The following is a 19,401-nucleotide window of genomic DNA, read 5'->3' as shown; positions in this document are numbered from 1 at the left end:
GATGCAATTTTAAGAATTACTGAAATTAACTAACTTTATATCATTAATATAATCTATATTCACTTACAATGGATATTTACCCTGTCTGTCACAAGAGGACCCAAATTTGGGTCCTCTCGTGACAGGGGTGTCAAACTCCAGTCCTCAAGGGCCTCTGTCCTGCAACTTTTAGATGTGCCTCTGCTGCACCACACCTGAAAAGAATAATTGGGTCATTAGCAAGGCTCAGGAGAACCGATCTACACAGGGAGGAGGTAATTAAGCCATTTCATTCCACTGTTTTTTACCTGTGGCACATCTGAACTCTGCAGGACAGCGGCCCTTGAGGACTGGAGTTTGACACCCCTGTCATTGTGAATGACAACCTGAGACCAACAGGTTAACGACAGCAAGCACGGTTAGTGAAGCTAATATGTTAATCAACTAATTTCTGAAGGATGCATAGTGTCACTTGTTAATTTGAGTACACGTACATTGGGTTGTAGATCTGATCATTTTACTATTTTTAAAATAAGTTAATGATCATAATATAATATCTCCCATCAAAATTATGTGGAATGACTGCAGTTTCTGGCCATTCTTTTACAAAACAAGCATGTTTACCAAAAAAACAAACAAAAAACCCCCAAAGAAATAGTACATGTGGTTTTTGCTGCTACATTGTTTAGAATAACGTGCACTGTATAATGTACAATAGCTTTACTTTTTTGTGAAGACGTTTAAATAAAACTGTGCCATGAAGAAGATTCCAGATCTTTGTGGAGAAAATGAACAGAAGTTAATTATTGTTGACTGTCCTCAGCAGACATGTATAATTAAAATGTATTGTTAAAAATTTTGTGGTGAAAATAAACTGACTGGCAAACTAGATCATTTATTACCATAATCCAATATTGATACTTCTTGCTGACATTAGCTAATGAGTCACTAGTTAAAACTGACTTTATTACTTAATCAGTGATGTATGCCGATGCAATAAAACTACAGCACCATTAAATGAGCCATGATACCTTCTAAAATGCTTACAGGTATTTTTCTTTGCTATATTTTTGTCTCCAGAGCTATAACCTGAGAAGTTTGGACATTATCGTTGAAAAGTTTAAGTAATTCTGTTGAAAAAATAAAACTAATGTATTGTATGGGTGCATTACAGTCACATTGATATGTCTCAAGGGTTTATTTTAGCTAATCTAGATGATTATGGCTTATAGCTGGTATCAAAAACCATCAAAACATCTCTCGCTCGCAAAATTAAATCTATTTCAATTCATTATCGCTGGCATATTTCCCATTGAATCATAGAACAACAGTTACTATTCATCCTACAGACTTTTCAACCTTGCTATTGAAGAACAGCTGCTAAATCATTGGATACATTCACTGAAACCTTTGCATTTTCCTTTAGTGCACTTCCTGGCCTAATTAGATTCTAATGAAGTCTTGACTTGAAGCAGTTTCTCTATTAAAGTCACTCAGAACTGAAACATGTTTTTCACCCAATTGATTGCTAAAACACTGGCACTCATAATGCCACTCAGTTCATTACAAGATTGACTTCTTCTTGAGGAACCACATAGTCACCATTTGACGCTATTATTTCCCCTGGACACGTTGGCCACATTTGGCAAATACACAGAAAGAGCACAGGGCTTCTGCGAGGGAACTGTTTGCTCTGCAAGTTCACTGGCCTTTTCAGTACAGGAACCGATAGGACACTTACCTTCAAACAAAGCAATCTGACCCTAAGGTCCAACCAAGCCCAAATAACACCACGTGACCCGGCTGCCAACGTGAAGAGGATGTCGATACGAACCTACCTGAAAAACCGTCACAACTACAACCACCTTCCAAAGGTGCCGCGCGTCATCCGATCGTACTGTGGAGTTTATACTTGCCTGGACTTTTAATTGTGAAGAAGAGAGAGATCAGATTGGGAACATACCTTGCTTGCATCTGTGAATTAATCCGACTCGGAGTTTGGGTTTCATCCTCAGACGTCCGCGGCTGATTTTGTCACCATGCCGACGGGATCTGTAAAGCTCCACAGCATAAAAAAACTGGGGCAGGATAACCACAGCTATGAAGTTTCAGACGAAGGTAATGTACTATGTCCTATATAAATTATTTTTAACAATAATGACTATTAATCAAGTTGCAATGAATGCAGAAAGAGTGGTTAGATAGACACTAAATAGAATATTTATTATATTATCCGTTCTGTGTTTGTGTTGCAGGACCAGCGGGCTCCTACATGTAAGTATAGCGTTAAAATACTAAATGCTAGAAACAAAAAACTGTCATACTTTCCTAACAATACATACAATATAGGTTCTTATCCATAAAATGACCATTTGTTCGCACCTTGACTCCTTGCACCCACAATTTTCATGTATATTATTAGGATTGTGCATGACAAACCAACACAAAAGTACAAAACTGTTATTTCCACTTTTTTATGAAGTGGAAAACAAAGTTTTTAAGAACATCAAATAAAATCTGAAATGTACCCCTTGCAGTCTGATAACCCTAAAAGAATATGCCAGCATCATGTAGTTGTTTCAGAATCTTACATTTTAATAAATACATAAAACATCTCAAAGCCGGAGCAATTTAGTCAAAGCCTCGGCTCTTTAACATCTGAAAACATAAGGAATGACCTCAAGTTGGTGTTTAAATTAGTCATGACAGATCTGGTAAATTTCTTTTATCTAGAGTGAGTCTTCGTGTTTGCGATCAAAAAGATAGATTTTACTTAATTTATATCTTGTACATATTTGTTGACATGACCAAAACGATTAAAATCACCGTCTGCCATCAGGGAAGCAAGTGTGCAGAAGACTCACTTTGGATAAAATGTTTTTGCAGATCTATCAGGAGAAATAATTAAATGTATCTGAAGGGAAACAATTATACCTTCTTTTTTTAATTTTCACAAAATTTGGGCCACAATCCCAGGGTCTGAAGAGGTTAATATCATCCCTAAGAAAAGATGTAATGTCAACTCAATCCCACTCCACAACCTCAGCTGACACTGTTGTCTGCTACCTGTCAGCAACATTGATAACCTCCATAGCACCTTTACGAAGAACACAAATAGAATACAAAAATCAACTTAAGGAAAGCATTAAACACAGGAAGTTAATTGCTGGTTGCATTTTTCTTGAGCTGGTACAATGGCTCAATATTAATGAAAAACCACCAATAGACTGTATATTCAGATATCATCTATTTCACTTTGATCACAGGCTTTCTTCTCGAATGTTTTTAAAATGTACCTTTTTCCAGTCAGCCAGCATGGATTGATTTCAATAATCAAGCAGATAAATTATTAACGCAACTTTGATGTGAGATTGCTGACAGAAACCAAGCTAAAGAAACAATGTGAGATGATTTTTAGATTTGTGATATGATGTGTCATTATTTGCACCATAATCAGGTTTTCCATTGCTTTAGCACATGTGCAGTCATTGGAGGTTTGTGGCTGAGAGCACGGAGACTACGTCACGTTTCTGCTGTGGAGTAATGCTATGATTTCCTGCATTTTGATTGGTTTTGGGATTGGCAGAGGAAGGGACCTATTCATGCAAGAACCCCCAGCATCTCAGAGTATGCTATTGTTGAAAAATCTCCTTTTTCAGAAGGTTAAACGAGAACATATTTTCTTATTTCAGGGAGGCTTTAGCTGTTTGCAGAAAGTTCCAGAGAACAGAAGGGACTCTCTATACATTTTGTATTAAGTCCTCATTGTACCATAATATAAAAGGGTTACCTGGGGGCAGTGACTCACAGTTCTGCTTTGTTCCATGCAGGTCCATGACTAATTCAAAGGACAAGGAGAAGTAAGTACTAAATGGCAGTAGATGTTCTGAATTCCTAATTCCACTCACCTTGTAAATAAAAGAGTTGACCTCCCCACTTCCCAACCAGGGTTAAAGAAAACCAAGAGCAACCTGCAATTAGAGTCGGCTTCTTCCAGCTGGTAACAATCCTTCCACTTTTTGTGTTTTCGTGAGATTTCTCCCTGTAACACAAAGCGCGTTGTCGATGTTTGCTGCCCAGTTCCGCTTTTCCACTTGCAAGGACGTCGCGATGATGATAGTGGGCAGCTTTTGCGCCGTGCTGCACGGCTCGGCCCAGCCGCTCATGCTGCTGGTGTTCGGCCTGCTCACCGACACCTTCATTGAGTATGACATCGAGCTCACCGAGCTGAGGGACGACCGCAAGGAGTGCGTGAACAACACCATCCGGTGGAAGAGGAACTACACCATAATCCAAGACCCGACTCAGCCTCTGAACCAGTCGGATCTGGGCCTAATCATCAACTCCACGTTAGAGATGCTTGTTCCTCTCAGAAACATGTCCTGTGGGTAAGTGGGCTATATAAATGCATGAGGTTATCTCTTTGAACTGTGAATGCACTATGAAGACGTTGTTTGTTAAAAAAGCCACATATGCATTTAGGTTTTTTGTGTATGTTTTATTAAGTGGCTGTGTGCTGACTTTCAGGATTCTGGACATTGAACATGAGATGACCATGTTTGCTTTCTATTATGTTGGAATTGGAGTATCTGTATTCTTGCTAGGATACTTACAGGTTAGTCCTGAAATGTTCATCTTTGCAGCATTAGCTTCACGAAGAAGCCATCTTGAAATTATTTGACCCAATCAATTGTGAAATCATTGAATCAAATTAGATGTAGAACATCAGATATACTGGGATGGCGTTCCTTCGTTAATAAACTAAATCACTAATCCTAGGTATGATCATCATCATCACCATTTTGTGAGTCTAGTGGCCAAAAGTCAAGCTTTTAAATCCTCCCACTATTCACTATTCAACTTTTAACCCTTTCTTTTGACTCAAACTCAAATGGGCCATCTATTGGCTGAAGCTCTGGAGCCTGTCCCCATTGCTTTAAAAGTAATTAAAGCACTATGATCAACAATTAATATAAAAGGCTAAATTAAATGAAAAGAGAATCAAAAACATGATGAAACAGTCTAATATAATGAAACTAAACCTGGGACTGCTGATCCACCTCAGTTAAAGCTGAAGACAGGCTTTGAAAATCAGTTTTCCATATTAGCTTCCCATTCTGTAACCAGAAGTGACTTCCTGGTATTGTTTACTTTGCCTGCCTTAATATCAAAGCGAAAAATTAATATATTTTGCTTATTTGATGCTTTTACTGCATTACGCACAAATTAACTTAGAATAGCTGTGTTTCCATAAATTTGCGTAATGGAAATGTGTAATTTTGGAAAAAACAACAACAAAAAAAACAACTTTTGTTTGTCCATAAAAGGTTTGGTGGCAGGATGAGCACCAAACCTGTATTAAAATAGTTTGTCTTGCAAAACTGCAATGGACACACTTCTTTTTGAATCACATAAGTTACATGATCAACAACAGGATGTTACCACTGCTGCAAACTACAAAGAAGACTGCAGGAAGTAGCTGGAAGATAACGGCACCGAATGTTTTTTTTGTTACCGTGTGAACAAACCTATTCGTGTGAGATTTTCATTGCATTTCTTATTGATCAGAACATCGCAATTGCAAAATTGTAAGTTTTTCGTCATTGGCAGAATATTGACAAAGTTTTGCACACATTCATAAAATTCTTAAGCCTGCCACAATTTTCAGGTTTTTATTTGAAAAATAAATACTGGTGTTCTGGCTCTTCAGCAATATTGTATTACTACTTTGCGTAGCTGATTCTAATTGTGATATAATTTTTAAAAAAAGCCTTTGTAAACAGATTAATGTAATTCTTCAAAACCTAACTGACCAAACGTAAGCATGACCTCCTTTCCCTCCACTGACAGATCTCTCTGTGGGTGACGGCCGCTGCCAGACAGATTCAGCTCATCAGAAAGATGTACTTCAGTAAAGTGATGAGGATGGAGATCGGCTGGTTTGACTGCACCTCTGTCGGGGAGCTCAACACGCGCATGTCGGAGTGAGTCGGGGACAGACGGGTTGACACTCTGGGCTGCAGCCCAGGAGTCTGACTTACAGACTCTCTGTCTCAACAGTGACATAAACAAGATCAACGACGCCATCGCCGACCAGGTCGCCATATTCGTCCAGCGCTTCACCACGTTTGTGTGCGGCTTCTGCATCGGGTTCGTGAAGGGATGGAAGCTGACGCTCGTCATCATCGCCGTCAGTCCACTGATTGGGGTTGGAGCAGGTCTCATGGCTCTGGTGAGAAAACAACTGCTCTTCGTTGTGTGTAAATTACCTCGACTTAATTAACTGGCACTTATCTTGACATTTCAACCTCACTTTAACTTGTAACAAGTAGAATCTTGACTTAATTTCTCATTAAAGCTGGTCAAAAGTCCGTTTTTAAAAAGAAGCTGGAAAGCTTTTCTATTGTATCTGTTGTAGAAATTGTTCATTATGGTATATTTGATAACTTTATCATTTAATTTTTATTGCTATGTATGCTAAATTTGTCATCTCTCATATGGTTGAATGATTTCTATTGTTTGTTTTTAATCAAAAGTAAAGTTTTTTATGTTTTGGATCTCTAAACAACAATATAAATGTTGTTTATTATTGACTAAAACTAGAAAAAAATGTTTTCTTAATTTAATGAAATTTGTGGCCTGCCATTAGTTAAAACAAATCCAGTTTTGGACTGCAGGGCAAAAAGTAAATCCTCACTAATGAGGATACTAAACAATAAAACATTTATTAAACTGATTTTCTTTGGGGAAAAAATGTATTTTTACATATACAATATAGCAGGTTTAGATTTAGATGGACTATCTAACCCCCAAATAATATGATTGCAGAGAAACTAAAAATGGCTTCGGGCTTAATCTTATTATTGTGCTAAAGTTGTAAAAAACCAAACAAATACATTTCTAGGTGCTGTAACTTGAAAATGAACTTATGAAGGTTTCTACAAGTCTCTGACTTTTTCAGTTGACCTAGCATATATTTATATATGGAGTGAGTTTCGACCCTCTTTAATCAACTTTGCATCCGTTTCCCATGCAGTTTGTGGCCAAGCTGACAGGGATGGAGCTGCAGGCCTACGCTAAGGCCGGCGCCGTGGCCGACGAAGTCCTCTCTTCCATCAGGACTGTCGCTGCTTTCGGAGGGGAGAAAAAGGAAGTGGACAGGTGCGGATTGTGCAAGGGCACAAACTGGAAGCGAGCAGCGTCAATTCTTTTCTGTGGAACTGAAGTCGAGCCTCTGTCGTTTTCTATAGGTACGACAGGAACTTGGTCTCGGCGCAGCGATGGGGCATCAGGAAGGGGATGATCATGGGTTTCTTCACTGGGTACATGTGGCTGATCATCTTCCTGTGTTACGCACTCGCCTTCTGGTACGGCTCCACTCTGGTGATCGACACTGAGGAGTACACGCCAGGAACGCTGCTGCAGGTACATACGACTTAACACGCAATGCATGTCTTACAAATCTTGTATAAGTCAGAGTTTTGTTAATACTATCTGGAAATGTAGAGAAAAGAAAACCTCCAGCAAAACCTTCTGTTTTCCTTCAGGTTTTTTTCGGGGTGCTGGTTGCAGCCATGAATTTGGGTCAGGCCTCCCCATGCTTGGAGTCGTTTGCAGCCGGCCGCGGCGCTGCTACTATAATATTTGAGACTATTGACAGGGTAGGAATGCCTCATCCTTTACATCTTCCCACTGAAAATTGTAGCTTAAATAACTGCCTTATCATACATTTTCATTACCTTTGATTTGTCGTCCCAGGAGCCAGAAATCGACTGCTTATCAGAAGCTGGATACAAGCTTGACCGGGTCAAGGGAGATATCGAATTCCACAATGTGACCTTCCACTATCCATCCAGACCGGAAGTTAAGGTAAAGTACTAATAAAAAAAATATTTGAAGGCTTTATGATTTTTTCAGATTTTAAACCCTGAACGCATACAAGGAAGCTCCAACTGAACAATTAAAGTAAAAATAAATCAAATATTTATTTATTTTTACTTTGGAGAGAAGAAACTATTGATTTCTAAATTCCTAATTATGTATAATAAGCTCTGATTATGCCATGTAAAAAATGTTAGTTTTTAAAGAGACACGGTATTTCAGAGCCAGCTGTCTGTTCATCCAACATTTTGTCCTCTTTGTGTCTGCCTCCATAATTCAAATATCCAATAACGCCGACCCCTTGAGATTAGATTTCTGCAAGTCAGTATATTTCTGATTATGGAGCAAAGAGCCTGTCTGTGAGCAGATCCTGGACCAGCTCAGCGTGGCGGTGAAGTCAGGTGAGACCACCGCCTTCGTGGGGCCGAGTGGAGCGGGGAAGAGCACCGCCATCCAGCTCATTCAGCGCTTCTACGACCCTAAAGAGGGCATGGTAGGTGCCGGCCTCGGCGTATCGCACTCATAATGAACCGGTTCCTCCATCATTCCTCCCATCGCTTCTCCTGAGACCGAAGCTTCCCTCGATATACTCCTCCCTCCTTTTTCGGCTCTCAAAAAATAACCATCCCCTGAGGGTGACAGAGGTACATGATAATCCGTTTCATTATTCAGTTAATGGTTCCTAACAGCCTCATTTTTCACTTTTTGAAAGAACTGCACACCCTCGCGCACCCTCCCTTCCTCTTTTCCAGCCTATCAGAAAAGACATATCGCTTTCTGAAGGTTTTCGAAAAGACTGACAGCCTTTTCGTTTCAAACTACCATTGTTGCAAAGAAAGAAGAAAAAAAAGGGCTGGGGGGGGCCTTCGCGTGGCACGCTGCTTTAATAGCATCATCCATCAAGTTTAGCATCGGCTTCTGCTCACTGTCCCCTTTGTCTTAGGTGACGCTGGACGGTCACGACATCAAAGGCCTGAACATCCAATGGCTGCGCTCTCTCATTGGCATAGTGGAGCAGGAACCTGTTCTGTTTGCCACCACCATCGCGGAGAACATTCGCTACGGTCGACCCGGGGTCTCCATGGCGGACATCATCACCGCTGCGAAGGAGGCGAATGCGTACAACTTCATCATGGACCTCCCACAGGTTTGACACACAGAGAGAGAAAGAGGACGAGAAACATCCAAGTTAAAGATTTGTTTTTGTTGGGGGATTTTTGTTTTTGCATCTTTATTGTTCCAGATCATCAAACACAATGTGGAAAAAGTACAAGCATATAACTGGCTGTTATTGTACTTTGAAAAGTACAATTTTCTTTTCTTTTCTTAAATCCTGCAGAAATTTGACACATTGGTGGGCGAGGGTGGGGGCCAGATGAGCGGAGGGCAGAAACAGAGGATAGCCATCGCTCGGGCTTTGGTCAGGAACCCTCGTATCTTACTGCTGGACATGGCGACTTCTGCTCTGGACAACGAGAGTGAAGCCATCGTTCAGGAAGCTCTGGATAAAGTATGTATGTCTTGGGCATGCATTCTGTTTCCAGGTAACCCAGTTACAGTCATGAAATCTGAAATGCTTTGGGCTTTCTTACAGGTACGCATGGGACGCACCACCATCTCTATTGCTCACCGACTGTCCACCATAAAGAACGCAGACGTCATTGTTGGCTTCGAGCGTGGCCAGGCTGTGGAGAGGGGCAAACATAATGAACTGCTGGAGAGGAAGGGGGTGTACTTCACTCTTGTCACCCTGCAGAGCCAGGGAGACAAGGCTTTGAATGAGAAGGCCCGGCAAAGTGAGTCGAGCACTTTAAATAAATCTGGCCTCGTCAGCTGCCAAATATTGAGAAAGTCTTTCTTTCAAAGCCAGAACCTACAACAATAGTACACAATTTCTTTGCTTTCAAAATTATATTGACATTTTTCTGATAACACAAACTGTTGCAGAGTTATGTAAATTCCCCTTTTGCAAATGAGTTGACTTCGACATGTTCTGTGTTAGCATGCTAACAGCTCCATTAGTGGCCTTAACAGCTCTACTAGTGAACTTGATGGCCCAGTTAATAACCTTAACGAACCTGTTGGTAACCTTAATAAGCACGTTAATAACCTTAATGGACCCATTAGTAAGCTTATTTGCCCGATTTGTGACCTTACCTCACCAATTAATGACCATGATAACCCCATTAATGACATTAATGGACCTATAATTAACTTCAATGGACATATTAATGACCCTAAAGGACCAACTGGTCACCCTAACTACCCAATTAATCAACTTGATGACCCTATTAATGACCTTAAAAGGCCCTTTGGTGACCTTGTTGACCATAGTAATGACCTTCACGAACTAAATGGTGACTTTGCAGTCCCCTATTAGTGACCTTAATATCTTCATTGATGACCTTGACTGCTCCATTAGTGACATTGACAGCCCTGTTAGTGGCGAACTGATCCACTGAAGGTAAGATTGTATAGCTTGTGAGAAAAATCGAAGATTGTTCTCAAAAATTGATACATTGTTCTGATTGCAAATTTTAGACTCACATGTCACGCCCAGAATCAAAGATGACTTTTTAATAATGCACCAAAATATGTCCAGTTTCTTTCCATTTAAGCTTTTAGGATTGTTACTTTATTAAAGAGATACGTTTTTTAAAAAAAAAAAAATCCAGTTCAAGCAAGTTACTGTCCCTTCGACTTTTATCTCCGTGCTCAGACACTGTCTGCTGAACTCACACCCACACACATAGTAGATACTGCTTGTACTCTTCCTCTATTTATAAAGGAATAGCTGATCAGAGAACTATGTGAAACGAATCACTTTCCTTTCTCCTGTCTTCTATTAGTGGCTGAGGGTGGCGAGCCAGAGCCAGAGAGGTTAAATCTATCCAGAGCGGGCAGCTATCGCGCCAGTTTAAGGTATTGTCCGAACACTGTCTACATTAATTGCTCTTTCACTGACTTCGGGTTTCGCATTCATTTACTCAGCTTTAAATGTGCATCTAAATAGGACTGCTCCAGCTGTCTTATTACAACTGAAATCGACTGTGCCACAGCAATCACCGTCACCGTAATTTAGTTAATTACCTTTTATATTTCCTTCGACATTTAGAACGTTTAGCTTACGCTGTCATCCAGAGCCGCTTAAATATTGCGGCGAGAGGACAGAGAGAGAGGCTGAAAGGTTCCCATTAATAAGTTCAATTACTACAACAGTGCTGAGTGGTTACATTGTACGAAAACACCTTGAATATGTAAGCGTGCAATAAGCGAAGGACGTCTGAGACGATTTGTTTTGAGCAGAGCTTCGATCCGCCAGCGCTCCCGGTCCCAGCTCTCCAACCTGATCCCGGACTCCTCGGTTCCCGTCGTTGGAGACCTCGGCCCCAGAGCCTACTCTATGTCTCAAGAAGACAAATACAAGGTGGGTTGCAATGTCTATTTTTAGCCTCGCCGTCTTTAATCAGTCAGCACAGCTAACCTGCGTGTACCTTCAGAAATCCACACCGGAGGAGGAGGAAGAGGAGCTGGTGGAACCTGCTCCGGTTGCCAGGATTCTAAAGTACAACGCTCCAGAGTGGCCCTACATGGTGTTTGGGTCTCTGGGGGCTGCAGTCAACGGAGGCGTTAACCCAGTTTACTCGCTGCTGTTCAGTCAAATCCTGGCGGTAAGATCTGAGGGAAAACTCTATAAAACACTTGAAAACTTTCAGATATCTTTCCTAGACTATTCACATGTGGACATATTGAATATTTTTCCTTCTTCTTCCGCGTCTTTGTGCTGCATGTTTGCAGACCTTCTCGGTGACAGACCCCGACGCTCAGAGGAGGGAGATTAATGGAATCTGCGTGTTCTTTGTCATGGTTGGAGTCGTCTCCTTCTTCACCCAGATGCTGCAGGTAGAGCAGCAGTTAGCTCCGACAAGACCGATTGCTTCACTGTTTTTTTTCTTCTGCTGTCTTAAAGAGAGCACAAGAAGTCAGAACAGAACACTCTCACGTTGATAAATGAATACCTGTATCGAATTAAAAAAAAAAAAAAAACCTCACCTCATTTCCTTAGGAGGGGAATATCGAGTCCCGGGAGTTCATAAGTCAGAATAGAGATGTTACACTGTGTTCGCGTGACGGCATTTTAGATTTAATGAAAACCATTCCTGTCTGCGTGTGTCTGCAGGGTTACGCGTTTGCCAAGTCCGGAGAGCTGCTGACCCGCAGGTTGCGACGAATTGGGTTTCAGGCCATGCTGGGCCAGGAAATCGGTTGGTTTGATGACCACAGGAACAGCCCCGGAGCTCTGACCACACGCCTGGCGACCGACGCCTCGCAAGTGCAAGGGGTGAGTTAAAGCCTCGAAACTAATGATTACTTCAGTGATCGATTATTCTGACGATAAACCGCACAGGAAAATTTATACATTCTTCAGATTTTTCATTTAACCACTAAAGTCCTATTTTAAAAACAATGTTAGAAATACATTTAAAAAATGGAAATAATTCATTTAAATTAACATTTTATGATATTCCTTTAGTGAATTTGAGCCAGGTGAAGCTAAAATTGCCACTTGAGTTTTGGCTGAAACACACACACACACATATATATATATATATATATATCTATATATATATATATATATATATATATATATATATATATATGCATTCTATTTAACAATTAATTATTTATAAAATTAGTTGACGATTAATTCAGTAATCGATTAATCCAGTTAATGGTTTCAGCCCTAATGATTTGTACAGTTTGAGTTTGTAATTCTAACCTCTCTGGATTCCTCTACAGGCCACAGGCTCCCAGATCGGCATGATCGTCAACTCCCTGACCAACATCGGCGTGGCCGTCATCATGTCCTTCTACTTCAGCTGGAAGCTCACGCTGCTCATCCTCTGCTTCCTGCCCTTCATCGCGCTCTCCGGCGGCTTCCAGGCCAAAATGCTCACAGGTTTCGCCAAGCAGGACAAGCAGGCCATGGAGTCAGCCGGGCAGGTCAAAATAATAATAATAAAAAAAATCACACAAAACACAGTTTTTCACATGTAATTGGAACCTATTTGTCAGAATAGTCTGAAAATGTCATCATTCAGATAGTAAATGACAAGTCAACAGTATCAGCACAACAACCTTAGTAACCTTAAAGGTGTCGGCTGACATCTGCTGTCTAACCCACAGTCAGCTGATAAGAGAAGACTTGACAGGAATGTCTATTTTAAGCTCCATGTTGGAGCCTCTTTATATAAAAAAAAAAATATGCCTCTCACTTGAGAGCAGAAAAAGTGTTTCCTCAGCTTGAGCCTGAGCCACCCAAGCCTAAAACTTAATGTGCCTGAAGGGCACAGAGTAAAAAAAAAAAAAAACAATACAGTAAGAGTCAGAAAGTTCAAAAAAAGTGTTCAAAAGTCAATTTACTGTGAACTTTCTTTGTGCCATGTTAATTATACCAGTGCAGCAAACCCCACCCCATCCAAGTAAAGTGGATTAGATGAAAATTTAATGATCCCTGTGGGGGGGAAAATTGGCTTACTGCGGTCTCAATAGGAGAGGAAACAGATAAGAACCGAGCCACTGCTTTATCTAGATCTTACTTTCCCTCACATATTAAAAGACACGCAAATTAGAAACATCTTCTCTGCTCTATCTGTCCTTTAATCTCTCGACTCTCCTGTCTCTCTCTCTTTTTTTTTCTTTGTTTGCAGATTTCGGGCGAGGCCTTGAACAACATTCGCACCATCGCCGGCCTGGGGAAGGAGCGGAGCTTCGTGGAGATGTACGAGGCGCACTTGACCGCGCCGTATCAAGCGGCCTTGAAGAAGGCGAACGTCTACGGCGCTTGTTACGGCTTCGCGCAGTGCGTGGTCTTCTTGACAAATGCCGCGTCCTTCAGGTTCGGAGGCTACCTGGTGGAACAAGAAGGACTCCATTTCAGCCTGGTGTTCAGGTGGGAATAGGATACCAAAGTGTTGTGACCTCCAAATATCAATAAGCTTTAATTTTGTAAGTAACACTGGGAGACATTTTAAATATCCATAAAATACACAAAATAACTAAAAGTAATAAATAAAATGGATTTAAAAAACAACAACACACAAACATCATACTTTATATAAAACTTATGGGCCCATACCAGGTGAGCTGTATTTATATTTAAGGATTTTTATTGACAATACTCAAGGGCACCAAAAGAGTTTCGTCTTCCAGGTGAAATAATATAAGGGTTTAGATTAAAGCTTGCACATGTTAGAATGGCTTAGTCAAAGTCCAAATCTAAAATTAAGAAATGGATTTTAGTGGATGTCTGGCTAATCTTTAATTATTTTTCCATAGATGGATAACTGTTTGGTTTCTTGCTGACATACCGAAAAAAGTTGGAGTGCAAAGTATTGACTCAAGATAAATACATTCATCTTTCTTCATTCATAATTATGAATGACATTGTGTTGATTAAATCTCTTTAAAAAGGTTGAAAATTATGATGTATGAACTATGAACTCCTTTGGAAGGTGTTGAATTTATATGCTCTTATATTTTCAGTCACAAGCTATCAGAAAAATACTTGTCATGTTAGGAGTCTGAGTCACTGATAAAAGAAAAAAAGAAAAAAAGATGACAGATCTATGAAAAATGTCACCCGAGATAAGGCTTACATGAAGAGAGATCGCAACATATCGCCGTTTGTTTCAGGGTGATCTCAGCCATCGTCACCAGCGGCACCGCTTTAGGCAGAGCCTCGTCTTACACTCCGGATTACGCCAAGGCCAAGATTTCAGCGGCGCGCTTCTTCCAGCTGCTGGACCGCGTGCCTTCAATCAGCGTCTACAGCAACAGGGGAGAAAAATGGGTACGGAGGCACGTTATTGGTCAGTGTCTCATCCTGCCACATTCCCCACTGAGACAGCAAAAGCAGGCAGACTAGACGCAAGTCTTATCATCTACAGTTTGTTTTAGATCAAAGGAAAGAAGTGTGTGGGTTTGTTGGAAAGGAGGAGACAAAAAAAAAGTCACTTTATAAAACATAATCTTTGGGCTCCGTTTTCACTTTCTGTCGTGTTTTTTTTTTTTTTTTTTTAGGATAACTTCCAAGGGAACCTTGACTTCATCGAGTGTAAGTTCACCTACCCCACCAGGCCTGACATCCAGGTCCTGAACGGCTTGAACGTCTCGGTGAAGCCCGGTCAGACGTTAGCCTTTGTGGGCAGCAGCGGCTGTGGGAAGAGCACCAGCGTCCAGCTGCTGGAGAGGTTCTACGACCCGGATCACGGAAAAGTGGTGAGGAAAACCAGCAACATCCGACTACTGACTGTCAGCCAGTTTCATTGAGGGTACACTGCCTCCAGAGGTATTCACAGCCATGAAACCTTTCCACATTTTCTCACGTGTTAACCTGCCACCACTTTACTAGCACAGCTATTGCTGACCTTTTTTAAATGCCACATTTTGAACTTTCAGACGGCTAAACGTTATGTATGATCACTCTAATGAGGCTCATCATAACTGGAAATAACTCTTGATGTTTCATATCAAGGAATAATTGCTAGACTTTCAGCGTGTGTGTGTTGATGGATGTGTTCCACGTTACTTCAGTCCATCCAGTGAGAAATGCTGAGTGAATCCTCTTTAAAATCTGTAGTCCTTGTTCGAGTGGGCTGTCTTTGTGCCAGGTAGGAATCTCTGCCAAGAATCAAATGGTCTTAATTGCGACGGAAACGGTTTTGAAAGCATGTCGCCTTAATTGTCCGTCTGATATTCAAAGAGGACAGAATCACCTCTGCGTAGACGGGAGCAAAATTACAGTAGAGATAGTGCGATGATAGCTCATTATGGGGATTGTATTTCCAGTCCACAATCATTAGATCACTTTCTACTAATGGCAAAATCTATTTCCTTCCTGCAGCTGATTGACGGCCATGAATCAACCCGCGTCAACGTGCCCTTCCTTCGTTCCAAGATCGGCATCGTTTCCCAAGAGCCCGTTCTGTTTGACTGCAGCATTGCGGAGAACATTAAGTACGGCGACAACTTGCGGGAAATCGGCATGAACGAAATCATCTCGGCCGCCAAGAAGGCCCAGCTTCATGACTTTGTGATGTCGCTCCCAGAGGTACCGTAGATTTTCAGTGGATGTGCTTCGGCGAATGATGGAGTTGAGATAATGGGTGTTCAGGAAAGTGGTTAGCAGTGAATGGTATTAGGAACTCGTTGCGCAAAACATATCCAAAGTTAACTTCTTTGCAATGAACTTTTTACTGCGTAGAAAGAAGACCCAAGTCTTTCCATTAAGCACAGCACTATACTATCCCAGATAAAATTCAAATCCTAGACACTAATGTTGCAAGAAAGCAACAAATTACTTAGTTATTCATGCCACCTTGTCAGGCTTCAAAAACAGTACATAAAGCTAAGCTTTAGAGTCACAATGCTCTGATAATTCATTTCAGAACCGTTGGCTCCTTTTCCAGCTAACTAACAACTGAAAACAGTTTATACCATAGTCTTTTCCATGTTTATATTCTTTTAGCAACTCAATGGGTGCAGGTAGTTTCTTCTACAACACAAAGTCATTTCTTGGAGACTTACTCTGTAGCTTAAAAACTAGATTACCAAAACTCTGTACTAATATTCACCACCCACTTTAGTTGGGTAGATTGCTTGATGAACACATGCCAAGCACAAGGCAGAATGAAGAAGAAAGGGTATTTAAGTGACTTCCACTGTGGTGTGTGTTAGCGACAGACACACTGGTCTTGGTATTTCATAAGTGGAGGTTTTGCATCAAATGTCTTGCTGATGTCAGAGGTTAGAAGAGAATGCTCGGACTGACTTCAGAGAATTAAAAGGCAACAGTAGCTCAGCTGACCATTGATTACAGCAAAGGCCTTTTGCGTAAAGGGAGTTCTTGTCTCCTCCTCATTCCACAGAAATACGACACCAATGTGGGCTCCCAGGGTTCTCAGCTCTCTCGTGGTCAGAAACAGCGCATCGCCATCGCCAGGGCGATCATACGTGACCCCAAGATCCTGCTGCTGGACGAGGCCACCTCGGCCTTGGACACGGAAAGCGAAAAGGTAGGGCTTCGGTAAACCGAGGGGCTCCGTCTCCCGCTGGCGCGGCACAGCTGGCTCACTGTTCTCTGGGCACCACAAGCAAAAAGGGCAGGCAGTTAATTATTATCATCGTTAACATCATTCATCATGTCTATTATTATCCCAAGCTGCTTACAGTACATCCCAACCCTCTGGTGGAGCCTCTCTCACATGAATATTATCTGTGGGCCTTTGCAGCAGCTTTTCCATCTCAAAGGGTTGAACCATGCTGAGCAGCAGAGAGACCGCTCCACTGGAACATTCTAATGATAGTAATCAACACATGATTGTGAAATTGCTATAATTGTGATGGTTTTGTCTGCTTTGTGGGAGATTAGATAATGGATCCTGCCCGTACGTGTGAGTGTGCGTGTGTGTGCGTGTGCGTGCGTGTGTGCATGCATTTTCACACACATCAATGCATTTGTATTTACATGTGTGTGCATTTCGGTGGTAATTACAGACCGTGCAGGAAGCCCTGGACAAAGCCAGAGAGGGACGGACGTGCATCGTCATCGCTCATCGCCTCTCTACCATTCAGAACTCGGACATCATCGCTGTCATGTCCAGGGGCTTCGTGATCGAGAAAGGGACGCACGACCAGCTCATGGCCTTGAACGGGGCCTACTACAAGCTGGTGACGACGGGGGCGCCGATCAGTTAACTGGTCGCAGGCGCAGCGGGAAGCGCTCTCTCGGAGATAAGGACTGAAAGCATGCCTAGCTTGACATCAAGTAAACAAAAAGGATGGAAAAGCCAATTGTTGCGGTATTTATTTTTATGATGGTATCTAGAGGAGAAGAAGATGGGGATTTCAGAGAACGGAAATCAAGAGATGTGCTTTTTGCTGCTCAGGTGTTTGTTTCTTATGGCTATGCAATTGTACAAAATGTATTGTTCTGAATTAGTTGCTAGCTGTAGTGCAGGAAATTACGTTTTTACATTAGAACTTGGATTTAATTTGAATTTTGATTTACTTCACGCTTTGTCAACTCAGTGATTAATTTGTAATGGAAGAATATATTTGTTTTTTGCATTTTAGTGTGAGTCAGTGTATCCTTTCAATCTATTTCTGTGTTAGGATTTTTAAAAAACATTTTACTTTTGTTTCATAAACATAACTTGACAGATTTGTGATGGATGATATTGAAAGTTATTTGAATGTAAGAAGATTTAAATTTCCTGTATAGCAAGTATAAAAATAAGTGGACTCATCATGTTCATCACCTTTAGCTTTAGCTGTTTCTGGGAGCTTCTGACTGTTAACCAGAATGGTTAAAATCAATCAGCCTACATGTTTTGTTTTGTTTTTCATTTATTATGTATTTGTTTGATACTGAAATAAAGCTTTAACCTTTATGAGCCTAGAATCAACAATCGAATTTAATCAAGTGCCATTGTTAAAATCTTAATTGATTACACTAAAAAAGGCAATTCTAAGTTTAGTCTAGATTTAAAGGCACTCTGTGTTTCAGCACTTTTGCAGTTTTCAGGAAGTTTGTTCCAGATTTGTGGTGCATAGACACTGAATGGTGCTTCTCCTAATTTGGTTCTGGTTCTGGGGATGCAAAGCAGAACAGAACCAGAAGACCTGAGAGGTTCTGGAAGGCTGGAAACCTGCAGATCTGTAATGTATTGTGGTGCTAAGCTGTTCAGTGATTTATAAACTAGCAACAGTATTTTAAAGTCATTCCCTGAGCTACAGGGAGCCAGTGTAGGGACTTTAGAACTGGAGTAAAATGGTTTAGCAGTTAGCAAATGTGCTAGCAAACTTCTAAAGCATTTATTATCATGATAGACACTAGGTGGTGTAGTTTTACAACTCAAGTTCCCATTAACTCTTTAGCTAACAGTGCTAAAGCGGTTAGCTTAAGCAGGTTTGTTTAAATTGTGATGTATTTTTAAGCTTTTTGAATTTAAAAATGTAAACCACATGTCCAGACTTGAGGGTTATAATTCACTGGGGACATTTGTGTGTGTGTGTGTGAAAACAAAGCTGTGGTAATAGCAAAAAATCTAATCTACAATTCAGTTGTTTATTTTTACCTTCTTTGTTTCTAAAATTCACTTTTTGACACATTTAGTAACCTGTTCAATAATTTACAAGGCATGTTACTGTTCTTGTTTCAATTGTTTGCCAACTGTGAGCTATTGCCCCCCCAAATCAGCTTTTTATTCACTAATGGGGTGTGGAGTTTTGAGGATATCATTATCGAGTTTTTACATAACTCATTGCTTACCTTTTAAAATGTTGAAGAAATCATTATTTTTGTACTAATACTTAATTATTAATCTTTTTTTAAACACAACTGTTTTTCTCTACGTCTCTGTCATTACTTTTACCGGAACAGTCAGTTCTTGTTACGACGTTCCCAAATTCATGGAATCGGTGTGTTTTGCTCAGTATTGCCCTCAGTGACCAGACTATTGGCGAATTCAGCAATAA

At 40.8% G+C, this 19,401-nt stretch overlaps 1 protein-coding gene across 2 annotated transcripts; it reads left to right on the top strand.

The window, feature by feature from the left end:
- The first annotated feature begins 1,259 nt into the window (after positions 1-1,259).
- On the top strand, positions 1,260-18,314 carry abcb11b (ATP-binding cassette, sub-family B (MDR/TAP), member 11b). Of its 2 annotated transcripts, XM_015052999.1 has the most exons (28): positions 1,277-2,097; positions 2,235-2,253; positions 3,810-3,839; positions 3,928-3,979; positions 4,060-4,367; positions 4,507-4,594; positions 5,830-5,963; positions 6,040-6,211; positions 7,016-7,140; positions 7,230-7,404; positions 7,527-7,640; positions 7,738-7,848; positions 8,228-8,353; positions 8,804-9,007; positions 9,200-9,370; positions 9,455-9,656; positions 10,710-10,782; positions 11,167-11,287; positions 11,361-11,531; positions 11,659-11,763; positions 12,041-12,202; positions 12,661-12,864; positions 13,572-13,813; positions 14,557-14,713; positions 14,944-15,141; positions 15,767-15,973; positions 16,791-16,937; positions 17,419-18,314. In XM_015052999.1, the coding sequence occupies exons 1-28, from the start codon at positions 2,019-2,021 to the stop codon at positions 17,617-17,619; spliced, it is 4,098 nt and encodes a 1,365-aa protein (XP_014908485.1). In that variant the 5' UTR covers positions 1,277-2,018; the 3' UTR covers positions 17,620-18,314. The 2 variants fall into 2 exon arrangements, 1 of the variants encoding a protein (XP_014908485.1); XR_001427496.1 differs by lacking the exons at positions 11,659-11,763; positions 12,041-12,202; positions 12,661-12,864; ... (4 more) ...; positions 16,791-16,937; positions 17,419-18,314 and having other exon boundaries at positions 1,260-2,097; positions 11,183-11,287; positions 11,361-11,451.
- The last annotated feature ends 1,087 nt before the right edge of the window (positions 18,315-19,401 follow it).

The sequence above is a fragment of the Poecilia latipinna genome, unplaced genomic scaffold (genome assembly GCF_001443285.1).
Source record: "Poecilia latipinna isolate Pla-1442-1.1 unplaced genomic scaffold, P_latipinna-1.0 Scaffold1152, whole genome shotgun sequence".
Classification (NCBI taxonomy): domain Eukaryota; kingdom Metazoa; phylum Chordata; class Actinopteri; order Cyprinodontiformes; family Poeciliidae; genus Poecilia; species Poecilia latipinna.
Note: the sequence above shows the minus strand (reverse complement) of the source record. Positions and strands in the feature narration are given on the sequence as shown.